Source organism: Stegostoma tigrinum, chromosome 39 (assembly GCF_030684315.1).
Source record: "Stegostoma tigrinum isolate sSteTig4 chromosome 39, sSteTig4.hap1, whole genome shotgun sequence".
Taxonomy (NCBI): domain Eukaryota; kingdom Metazoa; phylum Chordata; class Chondrichthyes; order Orectolobiformes; family Stegostomatidae; genus Stegostoma; species Stegostoma tigrinum.
In genome coordinates, this window is record NC_081392.1 from 7,982,703 (window position 1) to 8,008,544 (window position 25,842).

General features: G+C 43.4%; 1 protein-coding gene across 4 annotated transcripts; it reads right to left on the bottom strand.

The window, feature by feature from the left end:
• Positions 1–3,614: 3,614 nt before the first annotated feature.
• LOC125447839 (SERTA domain-containing protein 1-like) lies at positions 3,615–25,397 on the bottom strand. Of its 4 annotated transcripts, none has more exons than XM_048522614.2 (4): positions 25,301–25,390; positions 15,641–15,691; positions 11,852–11,940; positions 3,615–6,197 (listed from the first exon to the last, which is right to left on the bottom strand). In XM_048522614.2, exons 3-4 carry the CDS (start codon positions 11,863–11,865, stop codon positions 5,417–5,419), a joined length of 795 nt encoding a protein of 264 aa, XP_048378571.1. In that variant the 5' UTR covers positions 11,866–11,940; positions 15,641–15,691; positions 25,301–25,390; the 3' UTR covers positions 3,615–5,416. The 4 variants fall into 4 exon arrangements, with proteins under 4 accessions (XP_048378571.1, XP_059496939.1, XP_048378570.1 ...); XM_059640956.1 differs by lacking the exons at positions 15,641–15,691; positions 25,301–25,390 and adding exons at positions 15,185–15,246; positions 16,770–16,791; XM_048522613.2 differs by lacking the exon at positions 15,641–15,691 and having other exon boundaries at positions 25,301–25,397.
• Between the last annotated feature and the right edge of the window lie 445 nt (positions 25,398–25,842).

Below are 25,842 nucleotides of genomic sequence, written 5' to 3' on the forward strand. Positions count from 1 at the left end.
AAGATCTTGCACTCACGTGTTCATTTCCTGTCCCAGGACTGAAAATACCCACGGTGTTTCACTGCCCTCTAGTGACTTTCAGGAGGACAGATCTCTTTCCTCGTCTGTTGACTCCATTTTGTCCCTATTTCTCAAGCGTTCATTCCTTCCACACTCAACGGGACGTACAGCCGCTTCACACTTTCATATGTGTTTGAAGTGTCACCCTACAATAATCTTTTCACAGATGCTGGTTAACCTGAATGCTTCCAGAAGCGTTTAGTGGTTCAGCTTGTTCCCTCTGAACCAGTGCAATATTTTGGAAGACAATTGTGAGCTATACTCAAGATCATTGTGTTGGGTTTTGGGTTGAGGCAGGTGCTGTGACTAATTTAGTGAGCTAAGCAGGTGAGGCTGAGGTACTGGTTATAATTAAACTTTAAAAACATTGCCACGTTGCAACTCCGGATTCCTGGAATGCTATCTATAGAACAGAACAAGACAGAGTTAAGTAAGGATGCAATGGAGAGAGGTTGAGAGTGAGAGGCTTTTGTCGATCAGAAGTTATTCCTTTTGGGCATTTTTTCCAATAATATGAAAGGGGACTGTTAACTAATCCCTCTAAGTATTTTCTAATTATCTCCCAAACTGGGTTAGGGTTTAGGACACAATTTTAAGTGGGCTAGAGTCTAGATCCCATGATAGCATTGGCTGGGATTAGAATTGAGAACTGTACGACAACATAGATAAATGTCTAGCACTCAGGTTTAACATGGCTTACGGTCTAAAGTAAGGGTCTAGACTATAAGGGGCTGTATGGTGGCTCACTGGTTAGCACTGCTTCCTCACAGCACCAGAGACCCAGTTTGATTCCAGCTGTCTGTGTGATGTTTGCACATTCTCCCTGGTCTGCTTGGGTTTCCTCCCACAGTCTCAAGATGTTCAGGTTAGGGTGGATTGGCCATTCTAAATTGTTCAGGAATGTGCAGACTAGGCAGATTAGTCATGGGAAATGCAGGGATAGGGTAGAGGAGTGCGGGTTTGAGTGGGCTGCTCTTCAAAGGGTCACTGTGGACTTGATGGGCTGAGTAGCCTGCTTCCACACTGTAGGGATTCTGTGATTCACAGTCAATTGTGGAAGTGAATGGGATGGAAGTTATGCTACAGTTGTAGAAGTCCATGGTTGCAACACATCTGGAATATTTCATTCAGCTCTAGGTACTGCAACTCAGAAAATATATATGAGCTAGGAGTTTCTCCAACAATTTCTGCTTTTGTTTCAGATCATTAGCATCCGCAGTTTGTTTATTTCAGGAAGGTTGCATTTGCCTGGAGCTATGGTAGCACAAATTCTGCAATTCATCCCTGGTCCTTACATTCACCTTAAAACTTTTGAAGTAATTGCACACTGAGGTAGCACTCCTTCCTGGGTGATTCAACCAAGAAATACAACTTAAGTCTACAATATACCACTTTAGACCTCAGATGGTGCATTCTATCCCAATTCCAACATAATTCCAGCTGTATGTCAACACCTCGGAGATAACAAGAACTGCAGCTGCTTGAGGTAGTCAATACAGTGTCAAGCTGGAGGAACATAGCAGGCCAGGCAGCATCAGACAGTAAGATGAAAGGTCCAGGCCCCAAACATTGACTCTCCTACTCCTTTGATGCTGCCTGGCCTGCTGTGTACCTCAAGTACATCAATGCCTACCTTGCAGGGGTCTCCAGTTACATGGGGAGTCAGGACCCACGCTCTCAGAATCTGACTTGATTTGTTGTCCGTGGTGTTCTTGGCTAGTTAAAGGGTATCAAAGGGAAGTTAGGCAATGGCTGTAACTCCAGTCTTATAGAATTAGACTAACTATAAAGTTAGTTGATGTAGTCTTACCAGGCCATTTTGCTTCTCTTTCATTGCAGACCTGAAGGTCACCACACCTCAGGGGGCAAGTAAAGAAATTGAGAAGGAGAGTCCTTCATGGTAACCTCAGCTGTGCAGGAGTTGAATCCGCGCTGTTGGTGTCATTCTGCATTGTAAAACCAACTGTACAGCCAACTGAGCTAACCCCCTCTTAAAGTTACCTTAATCCCAGAGGGCCATAGGGCTCCTCTCATGACAGAGAGAGAGACACAACTGGTGGTGGTTTAACCTGAGGGTCACTACACCTCAGACAAGGATAGAGATTGAGAAGAAAAGTCCTTCATGATAATCTCAGTCAGTGCAGGAATTGAACCCACGTTATTGGCATCATTCCGCACCACTGACCAGTTGAGAGACCAGTGCTTGAATAGAGTGAAAGGGAAGATGTGTTTTTCCCCTGACAGAGAGGTCAGTCACCAGGGTCAGAAATTTAATGTGTCGTCAATAGGGTTTTGAGAGGAAATGAAGAATACATTTTTTCAGCTAGAAGGTGATGAGCGTCTGGAAGTTGTCCAGTTTGGTGACTGCAGTAGAAAACCTTGAAATGAACCTAGATCTGCACCTAAAGCACTTTAGCCTGCAGCCTACAGACCAGATGCCTGGGAGAGAGAGAGAGAGAGAGAGAGAGAGAGAGAGAGAGAGAGAGAGAGAGAGAGAGATAGATAGATAGATAGATAGATAGATCAGAGTGGGCACCTAGTTTGTTAGACCAACTGGTGCAGACACAATGGACTGAATGGCCTCTTCCTATGCTGCCACTTTTCTCCAGTTCTACGTTGGATTGTCCTTAACCCAAAAAAATCATTAGTCGGCATCCTTGGAATTGCAGAGTTATTCTGGAGCCTGGGCCTCATTTCCAAGCTAATTCCCTCAAAAATTTATAAAAACAGAAATTGCTGAAAGAATTCAGCAGGTTTGGCAGCATCTTTACAAAACGAAAGAGAATTAGCATTCTGTGTCCAATGTCCCTTCTTCAGAACTGGTTGTAGCTAGGAAAATATTGGCACTACACTAACAATGTGTCTGGTGGCAAAGTTCAGCACAAGCTGGAAGAACAGCACCTAGTTTTCTGCTTGGGAACCCTGCAGCCTTCTATACTCAACATTTAGTTCAACAATTTTAGGGCTTAAGCACTTTCTTCCACATGCCTCACACCAAACTTTGTCATCACATGAGTTGCTACCATAAACAATCCATTGTCAGCCACTATTGGTCCCCATTAGCAGCTATTCATTTTCCTATGCTGACCTTTACCCAGTCCTTTGTCTGCTCAATTGCTTTTCTCTCTTGCCAGGCTCCATCTCCACCTACCCCTCTTCCCAATCCCCTTCTTAGCATATCTAACAGTTTCCTAGCTACAATCAAGTCTAACAAAAGGGTCACTGAACCCGAAATGTTAGCTCTGCTTTCTTTCTACAGATGCTGCCGGACCTACTGAGTCTTTGCAGCAATTTCTGTTTTCATTTGATTTCTACCATCTGCACTTCTTTGGTTTTCTTCTACCTCCACCCAAACATTTATTTGTTGAGAGTATGAACCATCCTATGACCCTTTAACAAGTCAGATCCTGCATTCTTGAGGCACAGTGTCAAGGGGTCAGAGGTGAAAAGTTGTCTGACGAAGTGAGTAAGCCATTGAACTATGAGAAATGACAGCCAGGAACCAAAGAAACAACACAGGATACATCAAAAGGAAAATGTTTATTGTTCTTAAATTAATTCTGTATAGCTCAAAAGCAGTAGAGTGTAATTTTGTTATTTAGGTAATGCTGACAAAAGCAGGCATGAAAGAAAGAAGGACTGGAATGACCCACATGTGAACAGATTCAGGAAGGGACTGGGCACTAAGGCGATAAACAGGGGAACAAAGCCCAGCTTCATTGTTATAATCTGAATGTCTTCATGATTCCTTGGAGTTTGTTCCTTAGAGGAACAGAGCCAGCAGAGCCCATGTCCCTTTGCACCCAAGATTAAGCTCCAAAATCTTGCCTGGCTGTTCAATAAATACATTGGGTGGATCACTGTTGGTCATGAGGTTAAACACAGGCACACACTGCCCGCAGTGTGTGCCAGAACAATCTGCATCCATCCCACCTCAAACAGGAAGATGGCATGTGACATGTCCCCTTTGGGTAAAAGTTACAACATTGAAAAATATTACTAGTACCACCACTGTCAAAAAGAACAGGCAGTGACAGGCAGAGCACCTCAGTGAGGGGCAACAAAGGGGAGAGGAATAAAAATAATTGTCAAGGACAGTGGAGCCCACACCCTAGGGAGAGTTAGGGTCTATGAAACCTATACCCCAGGAAGAGTTGGGGCCTGTGGAATCTGTGCCCCAAAGAGACTCTGGGTATGAGCAACCCATAACCAGCAAGAGTCAGCACCTTTAGGAGAGGCAAAAAAAAAGCATTGCAAAATAAATAGATCAAATGACATTGCATCTTTATCCAGGCCCTTGTCCACATTTGGCAAGTATTCAAATGTTAACAACTTGGAGTAACGAAGGCATGCAGAGGACAAAATATATACGCACATCTATTATATGTACAGAATCTCAGTATTAACACATACATACAGAAAAGTTAAAATTAGGGATGAGCAATTCAACTGGGCATTAGATATATGGAAAATGGGAGATGGGAACTTCTCTTTAGAAAAGAGATGATGTGAACTTCACTAACACGCCGTGCTCCCTGCTACATTGTTCTTCTGCACGGAATTCCGAGATCCGTATGTAGCAGCAACTTTCAGAACTAGATATTGATGCTGCAAGCAGCATGGCACGTCGATTGCTGTGCACAGACCCTCAGAACAGCTACATGTGCAAACTTAGATGGAATGTTGCTGACGAGGATAGAATTTCTGACCCATCTCTAATTGTCCTTGAGGTGGTGGTGAACTGCCTTCTTGAAAATTTGCAATCCGACTTGTTAAAATTACGCCTCCCACTGTGGTGCTGCTTGGATGCACACAAGTAGGTCATCTGCACCCATTTCTGCAGCCCAACGGAACTCTCTATTCACTTTGCTTCTGACATGAAGATAATCAGCAGACCACCCCTCCTGTCAGTATTTCAGAAATTTCACAGAGACGGGCCATTCGGCCCAACTGGACTATGCTGGTGTCAGTGCTCCCTATGAGTCTCCTCCTACCCAACCTCATCTGATTCTATGAGTCCAAACTTTTATTCCTTTCCCTCCCTATGTGCATATCCAGTCTCCATCCATGTGTAGAATTGTCTGCCAGCAGAAGGTAAAACTGTCTTTTCCTCGGGGGAAAAGGTATGAGCCCAGTGGCTTTAAAGTAGGGATTCTAATAGAGGAGAATGTTCAGAGGGCAGAAACTCCGCAAAGGGAAAGAGTTGATGGGCTGGGGGGGGGGGGGGGGGGGGGGGGGTAGTGTGGTGGTGGAACAGCAGCCCAGGGAGTTCTTATTGAAGTCTTTTGGGTTTTGGAACAACACCAGTTGATATTCCAAAGGTTTATAAAAAGGGAATAAATCCCTGAACAAAGTATCAACCGACAAGAAGATCCATTAGATTTTCCAACTCAGTAATATCTGTCCGGCTGTTGTGGGGTTTCGCCGAAGGGGTGCCTCGTGAAGCTTTGATGGGCTGGATAGTGGGACAGGCCCCAGCAGGGAAGCCCTGCTGGACATCATACATTGAGGTGTCAATGTCTTCAAAGATTGCGTCGAGGGAACCGTCGATGAGGAAGTCATCCGAGTCAGCAATTTCAAAGGCTGCGAAGATGGAATCGGGGGGCTTGGGCTCCGCCCGGGGATCCGGACTCGCTGGCTTCAGCGGCAAGAGGTGGTCATCTTCGGGAGAAGCTTGGTCTGGAGGGGGGCTCAGGTCCTCCACAAAGTCCAGGTCCTGAAGGATGGTGGAGATGGCAGAGGACAATGAACTGTCGTTACCAGAGAGGAGACAGAAGGGTGGCTCCGTGAGGCTCGGCGATGGTGCCCTGGCAAGGTTATTGTTTAGGTCAGTGATCTCCTCTCCCATCTTGGAGACAGGTTGGCTGGTGGGTTTCTCAGGTGGCGGCAGTGGCATCTTGTTGAGCATCTCATTGCGGCCATTCTCCCAGTGGACCTCCGCTTGCAGCCTGCGCAAGGTATTGGCGATCAGCACTGAGCGGTGTAGGTTGCGCTCAGCCAGAACACAGTTCTGGTGCAATTTAAGCAGTGAGATGTCCAGCAGCGTGCCGCAGTGGAAGGTTTGTGGGGTGCATGCTGCTGCAGTCTGCCCATCGTCTTCGTGGCGTTTCCGCTTCACTCCTTTACCCAACGGAAAACTGCGCAAAACAAAAAGACACTAATCAACCCTCAGAATAGAAAATGCTAAAAAAAAGTCCTCACCAGGATCAGGCAGCTACTGCGCAGAGAAGTTGAGTAAACGTTGTAATCTTTCATAATAACTAGGAAAACTTTGAGATTTAGCAGTTTTTAGCACAAAGAGACAGAGACAAACGTAAGACGAGGGGAAGAAAATTAAAGGGAGAGATTTGTGATAAAGGTACGAAATTCCATAAGTATTCAGCAGGTCTACTGATAGAGAGAGAATGCGAGGCTTTAGTTCTATTGGAAGGTCATTAATCGGAAATGTTGATCTACCAATATTGCCGGACCTGCTGGGCATTTCCAGTGTTTCCTGTTTTCAAAACAAATCTCAAAATCCACCATTTAGTTTAAATGATAGGAGTGACTAATGGGATGATGCTGGAAAGCAAAAGGAGATGGTAATGGGACAAGGAATAACGAAGAAAACTTGGTCCAAGAAGGGAAGTGGGAAAAGCAGAACAATTACCAACAGCTGTTATCTTGGAGAAATCAGAGCTGCAGTTATTCACGAGTTGTTGAGCACAATGCTGAGTCCAGAAAGCTATAAAATGCCCAATTAAAAGATGGCGTGATGTGATTCAAGTTTGCGCCGAAGTTCACCAGATCAGTTTGAAGAGGCAAGGACAGGAGAACTACAGTGGTAAACAAAATCTCAGGGTCACACTTGCAGACTGAATAAGGTATTCCATAAAAACGGTCACCCAATCTGCTTCCAGTATCTCCAGTGTAGATTGGTTGCATTGTAAACAGAGTATACATTATTTACAATGGATGTTCACCCACATGTTGCAAATCCATCAGCATATCATTATAGAAATACTCTCCTAATTTCTAATCAACTAGGTAGCAGGTTCAGTTGGAGAACTTCCTACAACTGACTTCCCATGATCACGTAACACCAATTCCTTTGCATTCCAGACAGAGAGGAGATCTTTCACTCCTTTTGGATTTTCAAAGTCCAGCATTTTGCCCAAATCATGCACTTATGTCTCCTGCAGCTGCTGACTCACTCCACAACAACTTCTTCTCTTTTAAGCTGCTGTGGTTGCCTTAGGTCTACACTATACACATCCCTACTTAAACTCTCTGCTGCTCTCTTTTACTTTGGGAGGCTTGTCTGGTTAAAGTGGTGTTGCTAGCTATTCAACTGCTGCATGCCTACTCCAATTATTGTTGGAAAAAGAGAAAATATATGGTACAGTGTTGTTTAGAGCTGGCAGAAAATGCTATATTTATAAATGTGTCTTTTCTGATCGACAAGATGGGACGAGTCGACTCCCACAGGAGTTGGTGCTGAAGCCTCAATTTTTACTATTTACACCAATTAATTAGAAGAGTGAGGGCACAGAAGCTAAAATTTTGCATAATACTTTCCTATTTCAGCATTTAAGAAAATATAATAAGGCGTTTGCTGATGGATACGGATAGGTTGAGTAATTGGGATGATGTACAACGGGAGAAAATTTGAAGTTGAGCAGGAAGAGTGAATAAACAAAACATTTCTTAAGCAGAGAGTGACTGCAGAATTTTGAGATGTTCTGATTGATGGAAATTTTGCAAAGGAGGTACAGCATGCAAGAGGCTAATGGGATGCAATCCCCTTATTACAAGATGAATTGAACATAAGGAAAAAATGTTATCCTTCAGTTACACAGGGAATTGGTGAGACCACATTGTGAATAGGGTGTGCAGTTTTGATCTTATTGAAGGATGTAAATTCATTGGAAGTGATTTAGAGGAGATTTGCCAGATTGACACCTGAAATGAGTAGGTTAGATTCATAGAATCCCTAGTGTGGAAGCAGGCCATTTCATCCATCAAATCCACACTGACCTTCCAAAGAGCATCCCACCCAGATCCACTCCACTACCATATCCCTGTAACATTTTCCATACCTAATCCACCCAGCCTGCACATCCCTGGACTCTACAGGGCAATTTAGCATAGCCAATCAACCTAACCTGCACATCTTTGGACTGTGGGAGGAAACACATGCAGATATGGGGAGAACGTGCTAACAGTTGCCCGAGGGCAGAATTGAACCCAGGTCCCTAGCACAGTGAGGTAGCGGTGCAAGCTGCCGAGCCATCATGCCACCAGGTTGTCTTACAAGGAAAGGTTGGACAGTCTGGTTTCATTTCTACTAAAATTTAGAAGAGTGAGCAGTGACTTGAGTGAAGTAAACAAGATACTGAATGTGGAAAGGATATTTTCTCTTATAAGGAAGTCCAGAACTGAGGGACACTAGACCTAAAAAGGTGTCCTGTGTATTTAGAACAGTGAGGAGAATTTTTTTTCAGGCTTGAACGACTTGGGAACTTTGTCTCAGAAGATAGTCGAAGCAGGGTCATTGAATATTTTTGAAGGCGATAGTAGATGGTTTTTAAGTAAGAATCTAAGAGTACTGCAGATACTGAAAATCAGAAACAAAAACAAATTTCGGGGAAAGCTCAGCAGGTCTCAGTTCTGAGGAAGGGTCATTGGACCTGAAACGTTAACACTGATTTCTCTTCATAGATGCTGTCAGATCTGCCGAGCTTGCCAACAATTTTGGTTTTTGCATAGACAGCTTCTTGCTAGGCAAAGGAATCAGACTTGTAGATAGATGAGAATGTGACATTTGGAATGCGGACAGATTGGCCAAAATCTCATTAAATGGTGAAGCAGGTTCAAGGACCGAAATAATTTATTTCCGTTCCTATTTCATGTTCATATGATTAAAACACATACACTACACAATGATGATGAGAGGGATTCTTTATTACATTGATCATGAATTTTGATAGACAATAATGGGGAAAACCTAAATTAGATGAACAAAATTTACAAATGATGAATGCCCAATTTTGAGGATATTGTTGTAGAGCTTAACACCTGATCTCTAACCAGCTGGTTAATGAGTTCAGTTGGAGAAGCTCCTACAGTTAATTTCCCCATTACCACATGACACCGATTACCTTGTTGCCCAGACCAAAAAGAGATTTATTGCTTCTTGGATTTTGTTGCACTGAAGTTTTGTACAGATCATTCAATCAGGTCTCCTCTACCACTTCCCAGCTTTCTAGCTTCTAGAAAGTGACTTTGACCTTAACCAATCATGGCCCTGACTCTGCAAGGTTAAGCCACGAGTCAGGAACTCTGCACCACCTCCTGGCCACTGCCCTTCTCTGTCCCTGTCCACACCTCCCTCACCCTCCTCTCTCACTGAAGCTTCTCTGACTGAGGGATGTACCAGTCAGCCTGGCTAGATATCCAGTAATTGCAGGCCAGCTTCAATTCCCCTTCCTTGTTCTCTAGCCAGCAACAGGAGCACCCTACTCAAGTCCTGACTTTCTGCTCCTTCTTCTCTGTCCCTTACCATTCCTCTGGATCTGCCTTCTGGCCCCAGCTTGCCAAAGACACTGCTCCCCTGTGGGAAGAGGATCAAGGGAGCTTATATTCTGTTCCTCACCATCACTATCTGTTGTCAGAGACTCTGCTACAAATGCAAGTTTCTCTAATTCTGGTCTTTCACACCCCCCACCCCCCACTTCTTTCACTCCACCGTTGTCGGCCATACCTTCAGCTGCCTGGGTCTTAAATTCTTTAATACATCCTTAAACCTCTCCTTCCTCCTTTAAGACATTTCTTAAAATGCATCATTTTTGATCACCTAGTGTAATATTTATTTCTTTGGCTTGTTGTTAACTTTTGCCGCATTTATATTTCCGTGAGACTCCTTGTGGTGTTTTAAGATACAAGTGAGAATCGTTGTTAGCTTCCAGTGACCACTCACTGTCTAACAACCTTCACTGAGCTGTGTGCAATTTAGTATGGACAAAACCATGTGGAATAACCACAAAACTGCAATCATGTTGAGACCTGCATCTCGGAAGCCAGTCAACATTGAAAGTACATTGAATCAACATCTAGTGTTAGACAGGAACAGGCAGAGGTGGAAGGTTTCTTCCCCTGAAGAGCATTAATGATACTATTAGGTTTCAAAACAACAACCTCAATATTTATTGCCAATTTCAGTTTAGTTCCCAAAATAAAATGTAAAAGTATTCAATTCGATTTTAGAATGTGTCATGGTAGGATTTGGACTTATGAGCTCAAACTTGCTGACTCAGTAACGGAGCCGCTAGATTACTGTACCCTAAAACAAATTTTGCGTTTATAGAGGGTCATAGAATCCCTGGTGTGGAAACAGGCCATTCATTCCAAGAAGCCCACACCAACACTCCAAAGAGCATCCCAGTATTTCCCATGACTAATCCACATAGCATCCACGGATGTGTAGGTTATGGACAATTTAGCATGGCCAATCCACCTAGCCTGAACATCTTTGGACTGTGGGAGGAAACCAGAGCACCCAGTGGAAACCCACGCAGACATGCACCAAACAGACAGTCACCCAAGGCTGGAATTGAACCTGAGTTCCTGGCGCTGTGAGGTGTCTATCAACATCTCTGACCAGGCTGATGAGAAAATAAAAATCAAATGAATTGTGCAATAAATGAGACATAAGAAAATCAGAACATATCCAAATGTATTTCCTTTAGGTCCTCCATGGAAATAAGGAACCGCATAATTTGCACCACAGAATGGCATTTATACAAAACAAATTCATCAGCAAGGGGAGTGAATTGAGCTTGTGTCATTCTAAAAAAAGGGTGAGAATTTAACTGAAGTGCTGAAATCTGTAATATTTCAGTGTAAAAATTACTAATTGTCAGAATTTCCCTACATCCTAGATGTAGAAATAACCAGTTACCAAAAACAATACAAAAGATGTCATGAATTCCTCTTTTGTTAACTCCCAAGTTCTGCCATATTTCTCCTTCGCTACTTGCTGGAAGCTGCTAAAGTAGAGGTATACAAGTCCAGCATTGATGAGACAAAATTTTGCTATTCCGTATATAACAATTTCAAACCAGACATCCCAAAGTGTTTTACAGTCAATAAAATACTTTGTCATCACTGTGTAATATAGGAATCATGGCACCCAGTTCATGAGCAACAAAAATTTACACAAACAGCAATATATATTTTCTTTAAATATTGAGTCAATGTACAATAGAAAACTCTCCACACCTTCTATGAAGGTGTGTCATAGGATCTTTAACATCCACCCAAGAGGGTAGACAGGACCTCTGTTTAATGTTTCATTCAGAAGGGGGCTCATCTGACAGTGCTCCTTCTGTACTAAATAGAAGTATTGGCCTAGGCTTTGAACTCAGATCTTGGTGATGGATTTGAAGCTAAGAACTTCTGATTCAGATAGAAGGGCTCATCACTGAGCCGCAGCTGACATTGTGTAGCCAGCAGGTTTTTAATAATTAAATTACTTTTATGTGACATTCCAAACCAATGGGGAGTAGATCTTGACTGTCCACAGGCAAATTAAGCTTCTTGCAGTCTCAAGAACATCTTGCTGGATTGTTTCTCCACCACCCCATTACAGGAAGCAAGTGTCCTGACAAAGGAAGCGGACAAATTGCAGAATAAACACACAAGCTCCCTTCTCTTCAAGGGATGGATAGTTATTCATTTCTGACTGCTTATTCTACCTACTCGATACAAGAATCAATTTTGCCTCCAAAGTTTTTGTTTTAACAAAACATACCCGATTGCAGCCATTGGCTGCCGCTGAAAGATTCACAAACCAAAGAGTTGTTCGTGCTTCTCAAGCCTTATCTTCAGACCCATTCACACCTGCAAGCAAAGGGGAGAATTTGGGTTAGTTTGAGTCAGGTTGCAAGATATGTATAGAAACCAAGCCATTTGGCTCCATGTGAATCTATACCAACCTTTATGCTGCACATGAGCTTCTTCCCAATCCCTCTTTACCTCACCCTATCAACATATCATTCTACCCTTATCAAAGTTCCCTAAAACAAATTCATTTCTCTTACCTCATCTAGTCCTGGTGATAGCAGTTCTACATTCGCACCATTCTCTGGACAAAGACTTTAATTGAATTCTTTTTAGATCGATTAATGATTTTTATAGATTTTGTCCCTTGTCTTGGTCTGACAGAAGTGGAAACATCATATCTGCATCTACCTTATCAAAAGTCTTCATAATTTTAGGTCAGCCTACAGACACTTTCTAAAAAGGAGAAAACTTTAATTCTTCCCAAACTCCTGTGAATTTGTCAATGTAATTATTTTATTAAATTGTATCTAGCTTTGCCCCATAATTGGCAACAAAATCTTTCAGGGAACTCAGAGAGCTGAGGTTTCAAGAAAAAGTGGTTTAATTAAACCAAAAGGGAACATCAAAGCCAAGAGATTACAGACACTGATAGAACAAGAAATTTTCCGAAGAAGGGTCTAGACCCCAAAATGTTAGCTTTCCTGCTCCTCTGATGCTGCTTGGCCTGCTGTGTTCATCCAGCTCTACACCTTGTCATATCAGATTCTCCAGTATTGGCAGTTCCTACTATCTCAGATTACAGATACTGTAGCTTTAGGAATAAATTTTGCTCGGGAAAAATCCTTGCCCCAATTCAGAAGGTTAGCGTGAGACTTGAACCCCGCCCCACAATCAAACTTAACACAAGATCCCAGGCAGGACCGAGGATATCTGCACTGTTGGAGGCATCCTTTGAGAGATGAAGAGGTTAAATGAGTCTCTTTGAATTTACTTGACTGACTTTTCAGATCTGAGGATAAATTTGCTAGATTTTAATCATCCCTAAATAGTTGCATCAGCCATGGTGTAGACTCAAGAATATCAATCTGGACCGATATTCATGTGTCATTCTGTGCAGAAATGAGAGGTGACATTCGTTGAATGACTTTAAAAGTGGGGCTCCTTCTGTTCTTTATTCTTGTACAGATCTCAAAAAAGGTACAGATTTCTCCAAACTCTCGTCATGTATTTATCCCTATTCAACATCTTTTTCCATGGCTGAGAGTTAAGATCAAGGAGGAATGATCTCAGGATGTGAGGTAAGCCATAAAATGAGAAATTTCTTCATTTAGACCACTGAACCAGTGGAATTCTTCACTACAGATGGCTGTGGAAGCAAAGTCACTGAAAATGTGGAAGAAGGATAGATTTGCAGAGAATAAGTATCACAGCATGGCTTAGAAAGGGTGGACACTAGGAAGTTGTTTCCATTAGGTGGGGAGACTAGGATCCATGGTCACAGCCTTACAATTAGAGGGGGTAAATTTAAGACGGAAATGAGGAAACATTTCTTCAGCCAGAGGGTGGGGGGCTTGTGTAATTCATTGCCACGGAGCGCAGTGGAGGCTGGGGAATTAAATGCCTTCAAGGCAGAGATCGATAAATTCTTGATCTCACAAGGAATCAAGGGCTACGGGGAGAGTGCAGCGAAGTGGAGTTGAAATGTCCATCAGCCATTATTAAGTGGCGGAGTGGACTCAATGGGCCGAAAGGCCTTACTTCCACTCCTGTGTCTTATGGTCTGGAAAGAAAGCAAAATTATGGCATTGAGATTGAACATCAGCCACAATCATGTTGCTTGGGGAATCAGACTCATGAGCTGAATGGCCTATTTCCATGTTTTTATATCGGAAAATAAACCAGATTCTCTGATCATTATCAGCATACTGTTTGGGGAGCTTGCTGTGTCTCCCACAATATGATTGTGACCAGACTTCAAAAGCACTTCATTGACCGTAAAACACTTTGGAAAGTTCAGCAATTATGCAAACCTCAATAGAATTGAGGAACTACTTTTCCTGTGGTAACAAAGTGTGGAGCTGGATGAACACAGGCCAAGCAGCATCTTCGGAGCACAAAAGCTGAATTTAGGTCCGAAACGTTGCTGCTTGGCCTGCTGTGTTCATCCAGCTCCACACTTTGTTATCTCGGATTCTCCGGCATCTGCAGTTCCCATTATCTCTGATCACTACTTTTCCTGTGGTTCCACGTTTCGATTAGGGACACCAGGATTGAGCTTTAATAAATTGTGAGAGACAACGTTAATGAAATAGCTCCTGGAAAAGACAGAATTACCTAGAATCATGGAATCCCTACAATATAGAAACAGGCCATTCAGCCCAACAAGTTTACACCGACTCTCAAAGAACATCCCACCCACACCTGTTTGCCTGTTGTGTGACAGTGCATTTCCCTTGGCTAACCCACCTAATTTACATACCCCAGGTCACTATGGGCAATTTAGCATGGCCAATCCACCCTAATCTGCTCATCTTTGGACAACGGAAGGAAACTTAGCACCAGGAGAACATGCAAGCTCCGCACAGACAGTAGCCCGAAGCCGGAATTGAAACTGGGTCCCTGCAGTAGTGAGGCAGCAGTGCTAACCAATGAGCCAGTTCGTACTTAACTCATGGCTGCCCTCCATACCTTGTATTCCCCAGCATTCCTGTGACTGGGAGACTAGTGTGCCTCTACTTTCCCTGCCCACCCCAGCACATTATAACAGCAGCTTGGAGTGACTGTCTCAACCTCATATCACTATAGGTGCCATTACACCTGAAGGACTACAACAGTTCGTGTAGGTTCAAAAACAAGTTGCTAGAAATGCTCAGCAGATCATTGTGAGGACAAATCAGTTAACGTTTCAAGTCTGGTGACCCTTCCTCAGTTCTTTCGGTTTTTATTGAGTTCACGTAGGTAACTCGCCACCACCTTCCCCAGGGGCAATTAGAGGGGTAATAACTGCTGGCCCAGCCACATCCTATGGGGTATGAAGTTAAAAGGTTACAAATTGTGGCTATTTAGAGTGATTGCATTGCCATCACCATGGATAGATCAGGTTGGATGATCATCAGGTTTTCTCCGATGATCAGTCTCTCACAGTGAGCATAGAGTCAAACTACATGGAAACAGACCCTTCGATCCAACTCATCCATGCCAATCAGGTTTCCCCAAACTAAACTCGTCCCATTTGCTTGTGTTTTTGTTCACAGCCTTCTACACTGCAACACTAATTAAAGATCGGGTGTGTTCTTTTTACCTTGATTAAGTGTTCTGTGTACAACAAAGTAGTGCAGTATCATTTGCCCTGCAAACACCTCCCTGTAACAGTGCAGAATGAGCAATATATTACACTTCTATCACTTACAGCACATCCTTAAGTGTATAATTCAAGCTACTTGTCTTTTACAGCGTTGACTCAACGAGGTACCTACAGGAGAAATTAAAACGACTCTCATGGAGCTGATTCTCCGTGAGTAGCACTTTTGCTTCAGAAAGTTGCGGGTTTAAGCCCCATCCCAGACTTCAACAACAACAGCCTCGCTGCGGTACTGAGTGAGTGCTGTTCTGTCAGAGACGTTGAATTAAGGTCAGACATTCCTTCTGATGGACATTAAAAAATCCTATTTCAAAACGAAGGAAAGGGGTCTACCCGCGATATTCTGGGCCAACATTTATCCCTCAAATCAATATCACAAAATATCCTGTCATTTACCTCGATGGTGTTCTAGGGGCCTGCAGTCTACATATTGGCTGTCCGCAGACCCTATAATTTAAACAAACATACATCACTGAAGTGCTGAGAGATAAACTGAGGGTGTCTCCTGTATAAAGATTTTTAGTTCCTGCGGAACACCTACGGGGAGGTGGGGGGGCGGGGTGAAGGACAGTGAAGTAGATACATAAATCCGCTTTATGTCACATCAATTCCTCGAGCCACAAATCACTTGATTCCCCGTCCCAGGGTTCAGATTCCGGTTTCAGTCACAGACCTAGGGGGCGCGTCTCGTCCATTGCGACATCTCTCGCCGTAGAAGGTACGTGTAAACTAGCGAGAACAATATAAATTAGAGTTAAAGGGAAATCTGAAATAGAAGGGTTGCAACCGTTCCAGGAAACAGGGAGAAAGACAGACAGACCGACCGACAAACAAAAAAACGGGAGGTTTCCAGAAACAAGAGAAATGGACCAAAATAAAAAGGACGAATACGATTTGTCTAAAATACTCAAAAGATGCTCTCCTGACAGAGCCTGCACAGTACAAGTTGAGAGACCCTCCACCTCCTGCCCAAATAGAAACCAGTTTCGCCTATAGCCACTCAGAACGGGATCTACAGACACGTCCAGGCTCCAACACCGAAATCTCAGTTTCAAATCCTCCCAAATCGCAGTGATATGTCGAACTGACTGATCGCGGAGAATGTTAGACTAGGCTTTCAAAGCAAATTGCAGATAAAACCTGGAGCAGGTTTAAAACAAAATCTCCCGCTCTCTGGAACAACTTGGAATGTGGAAACCCCGAATCGTCAGTGACGGAGACACAGATAGATATACAGCGAGAGAAGGAAAATCTCCACCGTCTTGGTCATAATCCCAAATACAGAGAGGACATCAACCTGGAATTTCTTGACTGAAAAATTGCACCTTCCCACTGCTCCCGAGGTTTTAAGCTAACCACTATAAAGAGGAGACACAGGCCATTGGGTCCAACTTATCCATACTAACGTTTTAGCGCCCTCCAATCCCGTCAGGATTCCTTCATTCAATCCAATGTTCCTTTCAACTTCACTCATTCACGTAACTTCTCCTCAAAACGTGTCAAGAATATAAAAGACTTTACATACCTGCCAGGGCTACCCCGAACTGCTGGATCAGTGCCGACTGGTTCCTGTCACACAGCAGCTGAGAGCCCCGCCTTCCCATCACATGATATAGAGTAAAGCCACCCCCTCCCACACACACACGAAGCGAAACTGAAAGCGAGCCGGCTCGATCGATCCCTCCCTCTCCCCGGCAGCGGCTTATTCACTGCCGTTGAGTCTCACACACAGTGTCCCAGAGACGGCGCCCTCCTCCTCATTAGCGGCGCAGGAGATAGTTAAAACCAAATTATTCCCGATTTCATAAACTGGCAGTTTATTTACAATCAGAGCCCGTTCATTCCAAACAATTAACCTGGAGGTGTCAAAAGATTCACAGTTTGTGAATTCGTAAAATCCAGCGTTTTTTGGCATCAGATTATTTTAAAAAACTAATTAGTTTTCTGGGTCCTTTCCCACGGCGTGACTTCAGAAGCAGAGCTCTCCAGGCATTCTCTACACAGAGGAGTAAAAGCCGCCCTGCCTGCCAGAAATAGGAGCAGATTTCAGAACAGCTCAGAATCAGAGGACCGCTGGACGGAGGGCGGAACTCAAGGAGTTAATGGATCGACGTAAATTTCGAACTGGCTGAGATTACGGACCCGTGGGGGCTGAGCGAGCAGCCTACACGCGAGTCACGGCTGACTCATCCCCTATCACGATGATAGAGCAGGATAATGAACAAATAATCAACCCAGGTGCGAGTGCTCATGGCTGAGACATAGAGATGCTTGTGGGTGACAGTATCAAAGGGCAAGGATTACAGATGGATGAATGGGATGTAAAAACAGCCACGATCCTAATGTTAGAATAGGCTCTTAGGGACGAATGGCCCCATCTTATTCCTCTATTGCAAAACCACCTGGCCAGCCAACTCTGCTAACTGACCCCCAATGCCATATTATGTAATAAGATATTGGCGAGAATACAAAATACATATTTATGGGGATAACATTGAAACTCAGAGGCTCAAACTATGATGAAAGCCTGAAGGATTCCTTATGAATCTTTAAAATTATAAAGAGTTTTACAGGGGAAAAGTGGAGAATTTTGTTTTACAACTTGGAGATCAAAATTAGGGTTTAAATATAAAGTAGACATTAGTATATCCAATGGGGCTTTCAGGAGAAACTTCTTTACTGACATGCCATTGACAATGATCACTCAATACCATTGAGGTCGTTGAGACACACAGCACAAATGTACTTAAGAGTAGGCTGAACATACAAAGGTAAAGTGGAAGAGAAGGAGATGCTGACAGGCTTTCATGGGGAAAGGTGAGAGAAACAGAAATAAAAGCACAGATCTATTGGGACCAAAGGGTTATTTCTGTACTACAGACTAGATGTATCTTGTCTCCTCAAAGAAAAAAGCCCCAACTTGAAGCTTTGCCAATAGATGTCTTCTTTATCATCAATCAGCTTTTCCCATTTTACTTTGGGTCACCACAATGCTGATCAATTATCCTTCTCTATTTGCTCCTGTCAGGCACCCATTTTGATTCCAAACCCATTGTATTTTCATTTCTTCACCATATCTTTCCACTTGGTCAGTTTTTCCTAAGAGTTTCATCCTAAATCACTCAGAATTATAGAATCCCTGCAGTGTGGAAACAGACCATTCAACCCACTAGTCCACACCGCCCCTGTGAAGAGTATCTCACCCAGAATCAATCATTCTCCTGATTTCCCATGTCTAACCCACCTGATATAAACATCCCTGGGCAATTTAGCATGCTCATCTTTGGTCTGCATGGGTTTCCTCCCTCAGTCACGGGGAGAAGGTGCAAACTCCACAGTCACCTGAGGGTAGACTCAAACCCAGGTCCCTGGCACTGTGAGACAGCAGTGCTAACCACTGAGCTACCGTGCCACCCACTCAGGTCATCACACTTCCCTTCTCTCATTGCCTGTCTAACCCACAACCATGACATCTTCTAATCTCTTCTCAGCCACTTCTTCAACACAATCTTCACTCCCAAATTCTGGTTTTGATTTTTTTGCTTATTGCTCCACATATCAGCATCCCAATAGCATTAATATCCAGTCATAGCTCCACTTCTTCATCTCACCCAAGTTTATGCATTCTGTAACATGGCTGGTCTCATAGTTGCCTTGTACATTCTTCCCTTCAGTCCAGCAACACTTAACTATCCCATAAAATTCTACTGCACTTCTTCCAATTTCTTATACATCATACAGCATGGAAACTGACTGTTCGGCCCAACACGTCCACGCCAACTAGGATTCCTAAACTGAACTGGTCGCATATACTTGCATTTGGCCCATAACCTCTTAACCTTTCCTATCTATGTACCTGTCGAAATGGCTTTTAAATGTTGTAATTGTATCCACCTCTACCACTTGTCTGGCAGCTCATTCCAACCAAAGCTAATTTGTAGCTTACTTTCCCAAATAGCTGTAATTTCTCAATTCATTTTTATAAATGACTTTGATGAGGAATTGGAAGGGTGGGTTAGTAAGTTTGCCGATGACACAAAGGTTGGTGAAGTTGTGGACAGCGTGGAAGTTGCAAGGGGACATTGACAGGATGCAGAGCTGGGCAAAGAGGCAGATGGAATTCGACCCAGGAAAAGTGTGAAGTAATTCATTTTGGAAATTCAAATTTAAAAGCAGAATATAGGGTTCATGGTAGGATTCTTGGCAGTGTAGATGAACAGAGGGATCTCGGGGTCCATGTCCATAGATCCCTCAAAGTTGCTACCCAAGTTGATAGGGTTGTAAAGAAGGCGTATGGTGCATTGGTTTTCTTTGGCAGGGAGATTGAGTTTAAGAGCCACGAGGTTATGCTGCAGCTCTATAAAACTCTAGTTATAGACACTTGGAATATTGTGTTCAGTTCTGGTCACCTCATGATAGGCAGTATGTGGAAGCTTTAGAGAGGATATTTATCCGGATCCTGCCTGGACTGGAGGGCAGATCTTATGAGGAAAGATTGCGGGAGCTAGGGCTTTTTCCCATTGGAGTGAAGAAGGACAAGAGGTGAATTGATAGAGGTGTACAAGATGACGAGAGGCATAGATAGTGGATAGTCAGAGACTTTTTCCCAGGGTGGAAATGACCATTATGAGGGGGCATAATTTTAAAGTGGTTGGAGGAAGGTATTGGAGAGATGTCAGAGGTCGGCTGTTTACACAGAGTGGTGGGTGTGTGGAATGTGCTACCGGCAGTGGTAGTGGAGGCAGATACTTTGGAGACTTTTAAGCAACTCTTAGATAGGCACATGGAGGGTAGTAAAATGTAGTCTTATGCAGGGTACTTTGATCTTAGCAAGATAATAGATCAGCACAACATCATGGGCCTAAGGGCCTGTACTGTGCTGTATTGTATGTTCATGTGTCATCTTTGTAAAAATTTTCATGCTCTTTCTTCCAATGCTTCCATATCCTTTCTTTAGTATGGAGATAGGATTGTGCTTAGCACTAAGTGCACCGTGACTGGGATATTAGAGCATAACTTTATTACTTCTGATTTATATATCTGCAGGAATATCACATTGTTCTAATGATCTGCAATGCTACTTTTAGTTCTCCAACATTCCTAGATCTCTTTGCTTTTCTGTCAGTTTCAATTTCTATTCTGTTTCTTATTTTCTAAGCCATGTGATTTCCTGTATTTCCAACCAAAGTGCATCTTTACAGTAATCTATGTTAATGTTAACTTGCTAACTGCAAACTTTCTAATGTTTTCTATTTTGTTGCTTCTTTCTCAGTGCTAGCTGTACATCCACCTCCTCTAAATTTGATATCAGCTGCAAAATATAGTATTGAGTTACTCATTCCAAAGTCCAAGTTTTTGCTTTCTTGTTTGGGCAGTATGCCATGCATTGAGTTAATTAATCTATGTGAAGTTGGACAAATCTTTATCACAAACTATTGTGTGGTACTTAATTATAAGAACAGGAGCTGCAGATTACAGAAGGGAGAGGGATGCAAGGTGTTAATAGGATAACTGACATTTCTACCTGGAGGAGTTTGAAGGGATCAGTGGGAGATGTAAGGGGCGGAGAGGAGCCTACACATGAGTCAGGACTGATTCACTCCACTCTGACAAGGAAAATTACATTGTTGAACACAGAGCCCCCATCGGCCTAACTCTGGAATTCCCTTCCTCAACCTCTCTCTCCTTTAAAGATTTTCCTTAAAACTCTCTGAGCACCTTTTTGATTACCTCCCCTAATATTTCTGGTGTGTCTCAGTGCGTTAGTTTATACTTGGCTACATGGGGATATTTTTATCAGCACTCTGTAACTGCAGGTGGTTGTTAAGGGAATAATATACAAGGAAGGATTGACTGGTCTATTCTTTCTTCATAAAAGATAGAGAAAATGAGGCAGATACAGAGTGCATATCTATAACAAAGTTCCTGACCACTGGATGTCTCAAAACATTTTACAGTCAATGAACTATAACAAGGACTGCAATTCAAAAAGTAATAAAGGAAACATAATAGGACATTTGCTCACAACAAGCTTCAATAATCAGGAACAAAAACGGAAGTTGCTGGAAAAGCTCAGCAGGTCTGGTAGCATCAGTGAAGACAAAATCAGAGTTAACATTTCAAGTCCAGTGACCCTTCTTCAGAAGCATCTGCAGTTCTTTTGGTTCTTATAACTGGGAAAGATGTAATGTCTAGTTTATCTGTTTTTATGATGTTGATTGAGAAATATATAGTAACTAGAACACCAGGGATTATGTTCTGATTTCCTTGAAAATAATATCACAGGTTTTTTTTTTTGAAAAGGTTTCCCCAAAAGGGAAAAACGGAGGCAGTTTGTTCACTCATCTGAAAGATGGAAAAAAAAAAATCAGCAGTGCAGCATTTCCTCAAGTTTTTCTGGGCACTCAACCTCCTAGTTTAGAAGTAGGTACACCATCACACCATCACAACAGCTGCACTCCCACATAATATAACTATTCATAGATGGTTATTACCTGGTACTTATGTGGCACAAATGTTACTTAATATTTACCAGTCCAAGCCTGAATGATGCCAAGGTCTTGCTGCTTATGAAATGGACAGCATCAGTACCTGAAATGCCATGAATGGTGCTATATGTAGTGCAATCATCACAAACATTCCCGCTTCTGATCTTATGTTGAAAGGAAAGTCATTGATTCATTGAATCCCTACAGTGAGGAAGCAGGACATTTGGCCCATTGAGTCTGCACAGACCCTCAGAAGTGCATCGCCCCCAGATCCCCCCACCCCCGCCCATCCCAAACTCTGTAACGCTGCATTTCTTATGGCTAATCCACCTACACTGCACATTCCTGGACACTGCTGCCAATATTAGCATGGCTGATCACCTAAACTGCACATCTTTGGACTAAGTCAGAAGGCTCACGCCACCAGGTTATAGTCAGATGTGATTTTTAAAAAAAAAAAATAAACCTAGGTTTTTGAAGTGCTGTATCTTCGTCAGGTGAAGTGACAAAGGAGCAATACTCCAAAAGCTTGTGTTCTTAAATAAACCTATTGGACTATAACCTGGTGGTGTGAGACTTCTGACTTTGCCCAACCCAGTCCAACAATGACATCTCCACATCATGGCTTTGGACTATGAGAAGAAATGAGAGCATCCTGAGGAAACCCATGCAGACACTGGGAATACATGCAACCCCACACATACAGTTACCCAAGGCTGGAATCAAACCCAGTGCTAACCATCAAGCACCATGCCAACAATTTTCCACATTTTTGAACAACTGAAGATGATTAGATCCAGAACACTGTCCTTAGAAATGCCTGCAACGTTGTCCTGGGTTAAGATGACTGATCTCAAACACCATGTCCAGTTTCTTTTGTGCATTTTATGACTCTAACCAGTGGTGGGATTCCTTTGTAATTTCTCTTGACTACAGCTTTGTTATGATGCCTTCAGGCTACATTTGGTCAAATACTGGCTCGGTATCAAGAGCACTCACCCTCACCTCATCTGTTCTTTTTGGACCAAGCAAGACTTCATTAGGTCAGGAGTTTAGTCACCCTGGCAGAAACTAAACTGGGCAGTGAACAGGTTAACATTGTGTAGGTGCCACTTGATAGCACTGTCAAGACCCCTTTCAACACTTTGCTGATGTTGATGAGGGTAAACTGATTGGGCAGTAATTGGGTTGGTTGGATTTGTCTTGCTTTTTACGGTCAGGACATACCTAGATAATTTTCCACATAATACTGATATTTCCCCAAATTGAATATTGGAATAGCTTGGATAGGAATGCAGCTAGTTCTGAAGCTTAAGACCCACAGCCTTTACCATAGCCAGTGTCCCACTCAGTAGCCCATGGTAGTGTGGAGGGGAATTTTGTCATGGACCAATGTATCTGTGACAGGTAGATTGGTGAAGATGAGGTAAAGTAGGCTTTTCCCTTTTGTTGGTTCCATTGCCATCTGCTGCAGACCCCGTCTAGTAGCTACGTCCTTTAGGACTGCATCAGCTCAGTCTGTGGTACAACTGAGCTACTGGTGGAGATGATGATCGAAGCTTCTTGAAATTGGTGCTCAGCAGAAAGGAATACTGATTCATCAGATGAGATTGAGGAAGGGAGCAATAATGGGTTAAGCGCAGGATGTTTCCTTGCCTAAGTTTGCCATAAGGACTTCATGGGATGTGGATCAATATTGAGAACTCCCAGGACAACTCCTTTCTAACTGTATACCACAGTGCTACCAACACTGGGAATAGTGATGGCGGTGTCTGGATATTGTCAGATATGGTTTGATGAATGATGGTTTGAATCACAGATTAGGGTAGCTGAGTGAGAATCATAGAAACCTACACAGCAGAAAGACGCCATTCAGCCCATTGAATCTGCGCCTACCGTTCAAAGAGTATTCCACTCTGTCTCAAGCCCCTACCCAATCCCCGTAAACCAGAATTTACCATGGCTAATCCATCTAACCTAGATGGCCCTGCTCACCACACACAATTTAGTATGACCAATCCACCTAATCTACACATTTTTTGGATCACTAGTAAACTAGTGAAAGTTTTATTGTCTGTGCTAGGATTACTTTTAATTATATATTTTGTTAAGGAGCAGGTGGGAGGAAGAGCTGATGGTCTGGTGGTATTATCACTGGGCTGTTAATCCACAGACCCAGATAGTATTCAAATCCCACAAAACAGCAGATGGTGGAATTGGAATTCCATCATTAAAAACTCTGGGAATTATTGAGTCTAGCGATGACCATGAATTCATTGTCAATTGTCAGGACAAGTCCATCTGGTTCACTAATGCTCTTTAGGGAAGGAAACTGCCCTCCTTTCCTAGTCTGGCCTACATGTGACTCTGACCCACAGCATTGTGGTTGACTCTCAACTGGTCTAGGGAGTTAGGGATGAGCAATGAATACTGCCTGGCCAGTGGTGCCCTGGTCCCGTGAATGAATACAGGGGAAAAAGATTGACTTTAAATTTCACTAGTTGCTGTGGTGGGATTTGAAACCGTAATTCCAGAGATTAGTTTGGCCTCTGGATTTCTAGTCCAGGCCATGATCACTATGCCACATCTTTCCTAATCTTGAGCTTTGTTTATTGAATCCCCTTGTATTTAATTAACCATTTATTTATATTTTCATCTACCTAGTTTTGATTAGATTGATTGGGGAAAGAGTTGAGACCGTGAAGAGAGAGAGTGAGTCTGGGGGTGAGGGTAACCAACACAGAGGGGCAACGGTAGAAAGGAGGTGGGGGAACATTAACAGAAATGGGACGCCGAGGGCAAAAAAGAGAGAATGGAATGGGAAAGAAAGGGATAGAGAAGGGGACGTGGTGATTAAGATTGCTGATTAAAGTAAAATTGAAGTCTAGCAATTTAGGCCAATACGTGAAAACCTAGTACCCATGAGGTATTGGGAACATGGAGCACGGCAGTGACAGGCACAAGACAGAACGGAAAGCCGAACAGTCGCCGTCATTCTAGTCTGACCCACTTTGGTCACTGGCGACTCGGCTGTGATCGGAGCATTGACTCCACTGAGGGGCCGTACCTCAGGAACTTTCACCACGGATGCAAAACTTCTAACCTGCTTTGATTCTAACCCCATTCCCAGACTGTTTCTCTGTCTGTCTGTCTTTCTGAACAGTCCCAGCAGAGTTAAACTGGAGAGGAGGGGACAAGGTCGGCGCGGAGCCTGCTGTATTCGTCACGATCCCGAAGGCGCTCTCTCCTGCCAGGCTGAGCGATGAATCACTCGCTATTTACGAAGTCGTACTCACGCAATTCTCACCGCCTCTTACCTTCTTCCTCTCGCTCTCCCCCGCGCGCCTTCCTCGTCTCCACTTTTCTTTTATCGTCACTTATTTTAAAAAAATAAAATACCAGAATCACGGGGGTTCCCAGCGCCCTAGAGCTTTGGGGAAATTGGATTTCAAGTCAAAGTAACCGCTCTATTAAGTTTTTAAAAAGACGCCGAGGAGCCGTGATACTTTCCTTGCTACAAAAAGTATCCACTTTGAAAAGATAATGAACCTGACACTTTGTAACTCACCCGCTGCGTCCAGTCAGCGCGTTCCGCTACATTGTAACCTCTCACTGTGTCAGTTTCACTCGCCTCGGACAGCGTCAGCTGCTCCCGACCGTGGACCCGGATCTAGTTGCTGGGCAACACGACGGGGGCGGTATTACAGGAGAAGCCCAGGGGGCGGGCAACTAACGGGCGAGAATGCATGCGCACGAAACTGTCGCCGTTCCGGTGCCTTTTGGGAGTTGTAGTTCTGATAGTGTCAGAGGCCTTGAGGACCATCCCCATGGGGGTGATTCTTTTCTCTCCAGTTAGGTCTCACCAGACTCTCTTTTAGAAGTGCAAGTCTTGAATGGCTCCATGGGAATGCCAACACGTTAGAAAAGGTTTTTCCTGACGGCAACAGCTTTCTAAGGCTGACTTAGACTCCTGGCAGATAAAGTAGAATCATCTGGACTTAAAAACGTTAACTAGCTTTCTCACCATGGATGCTGCCTGAGCCACTGTGATCTTTAAGTTTTATTTTCAGTTGAGACCACAGCCAGCCAAGCCATGATTTTATCAAATAT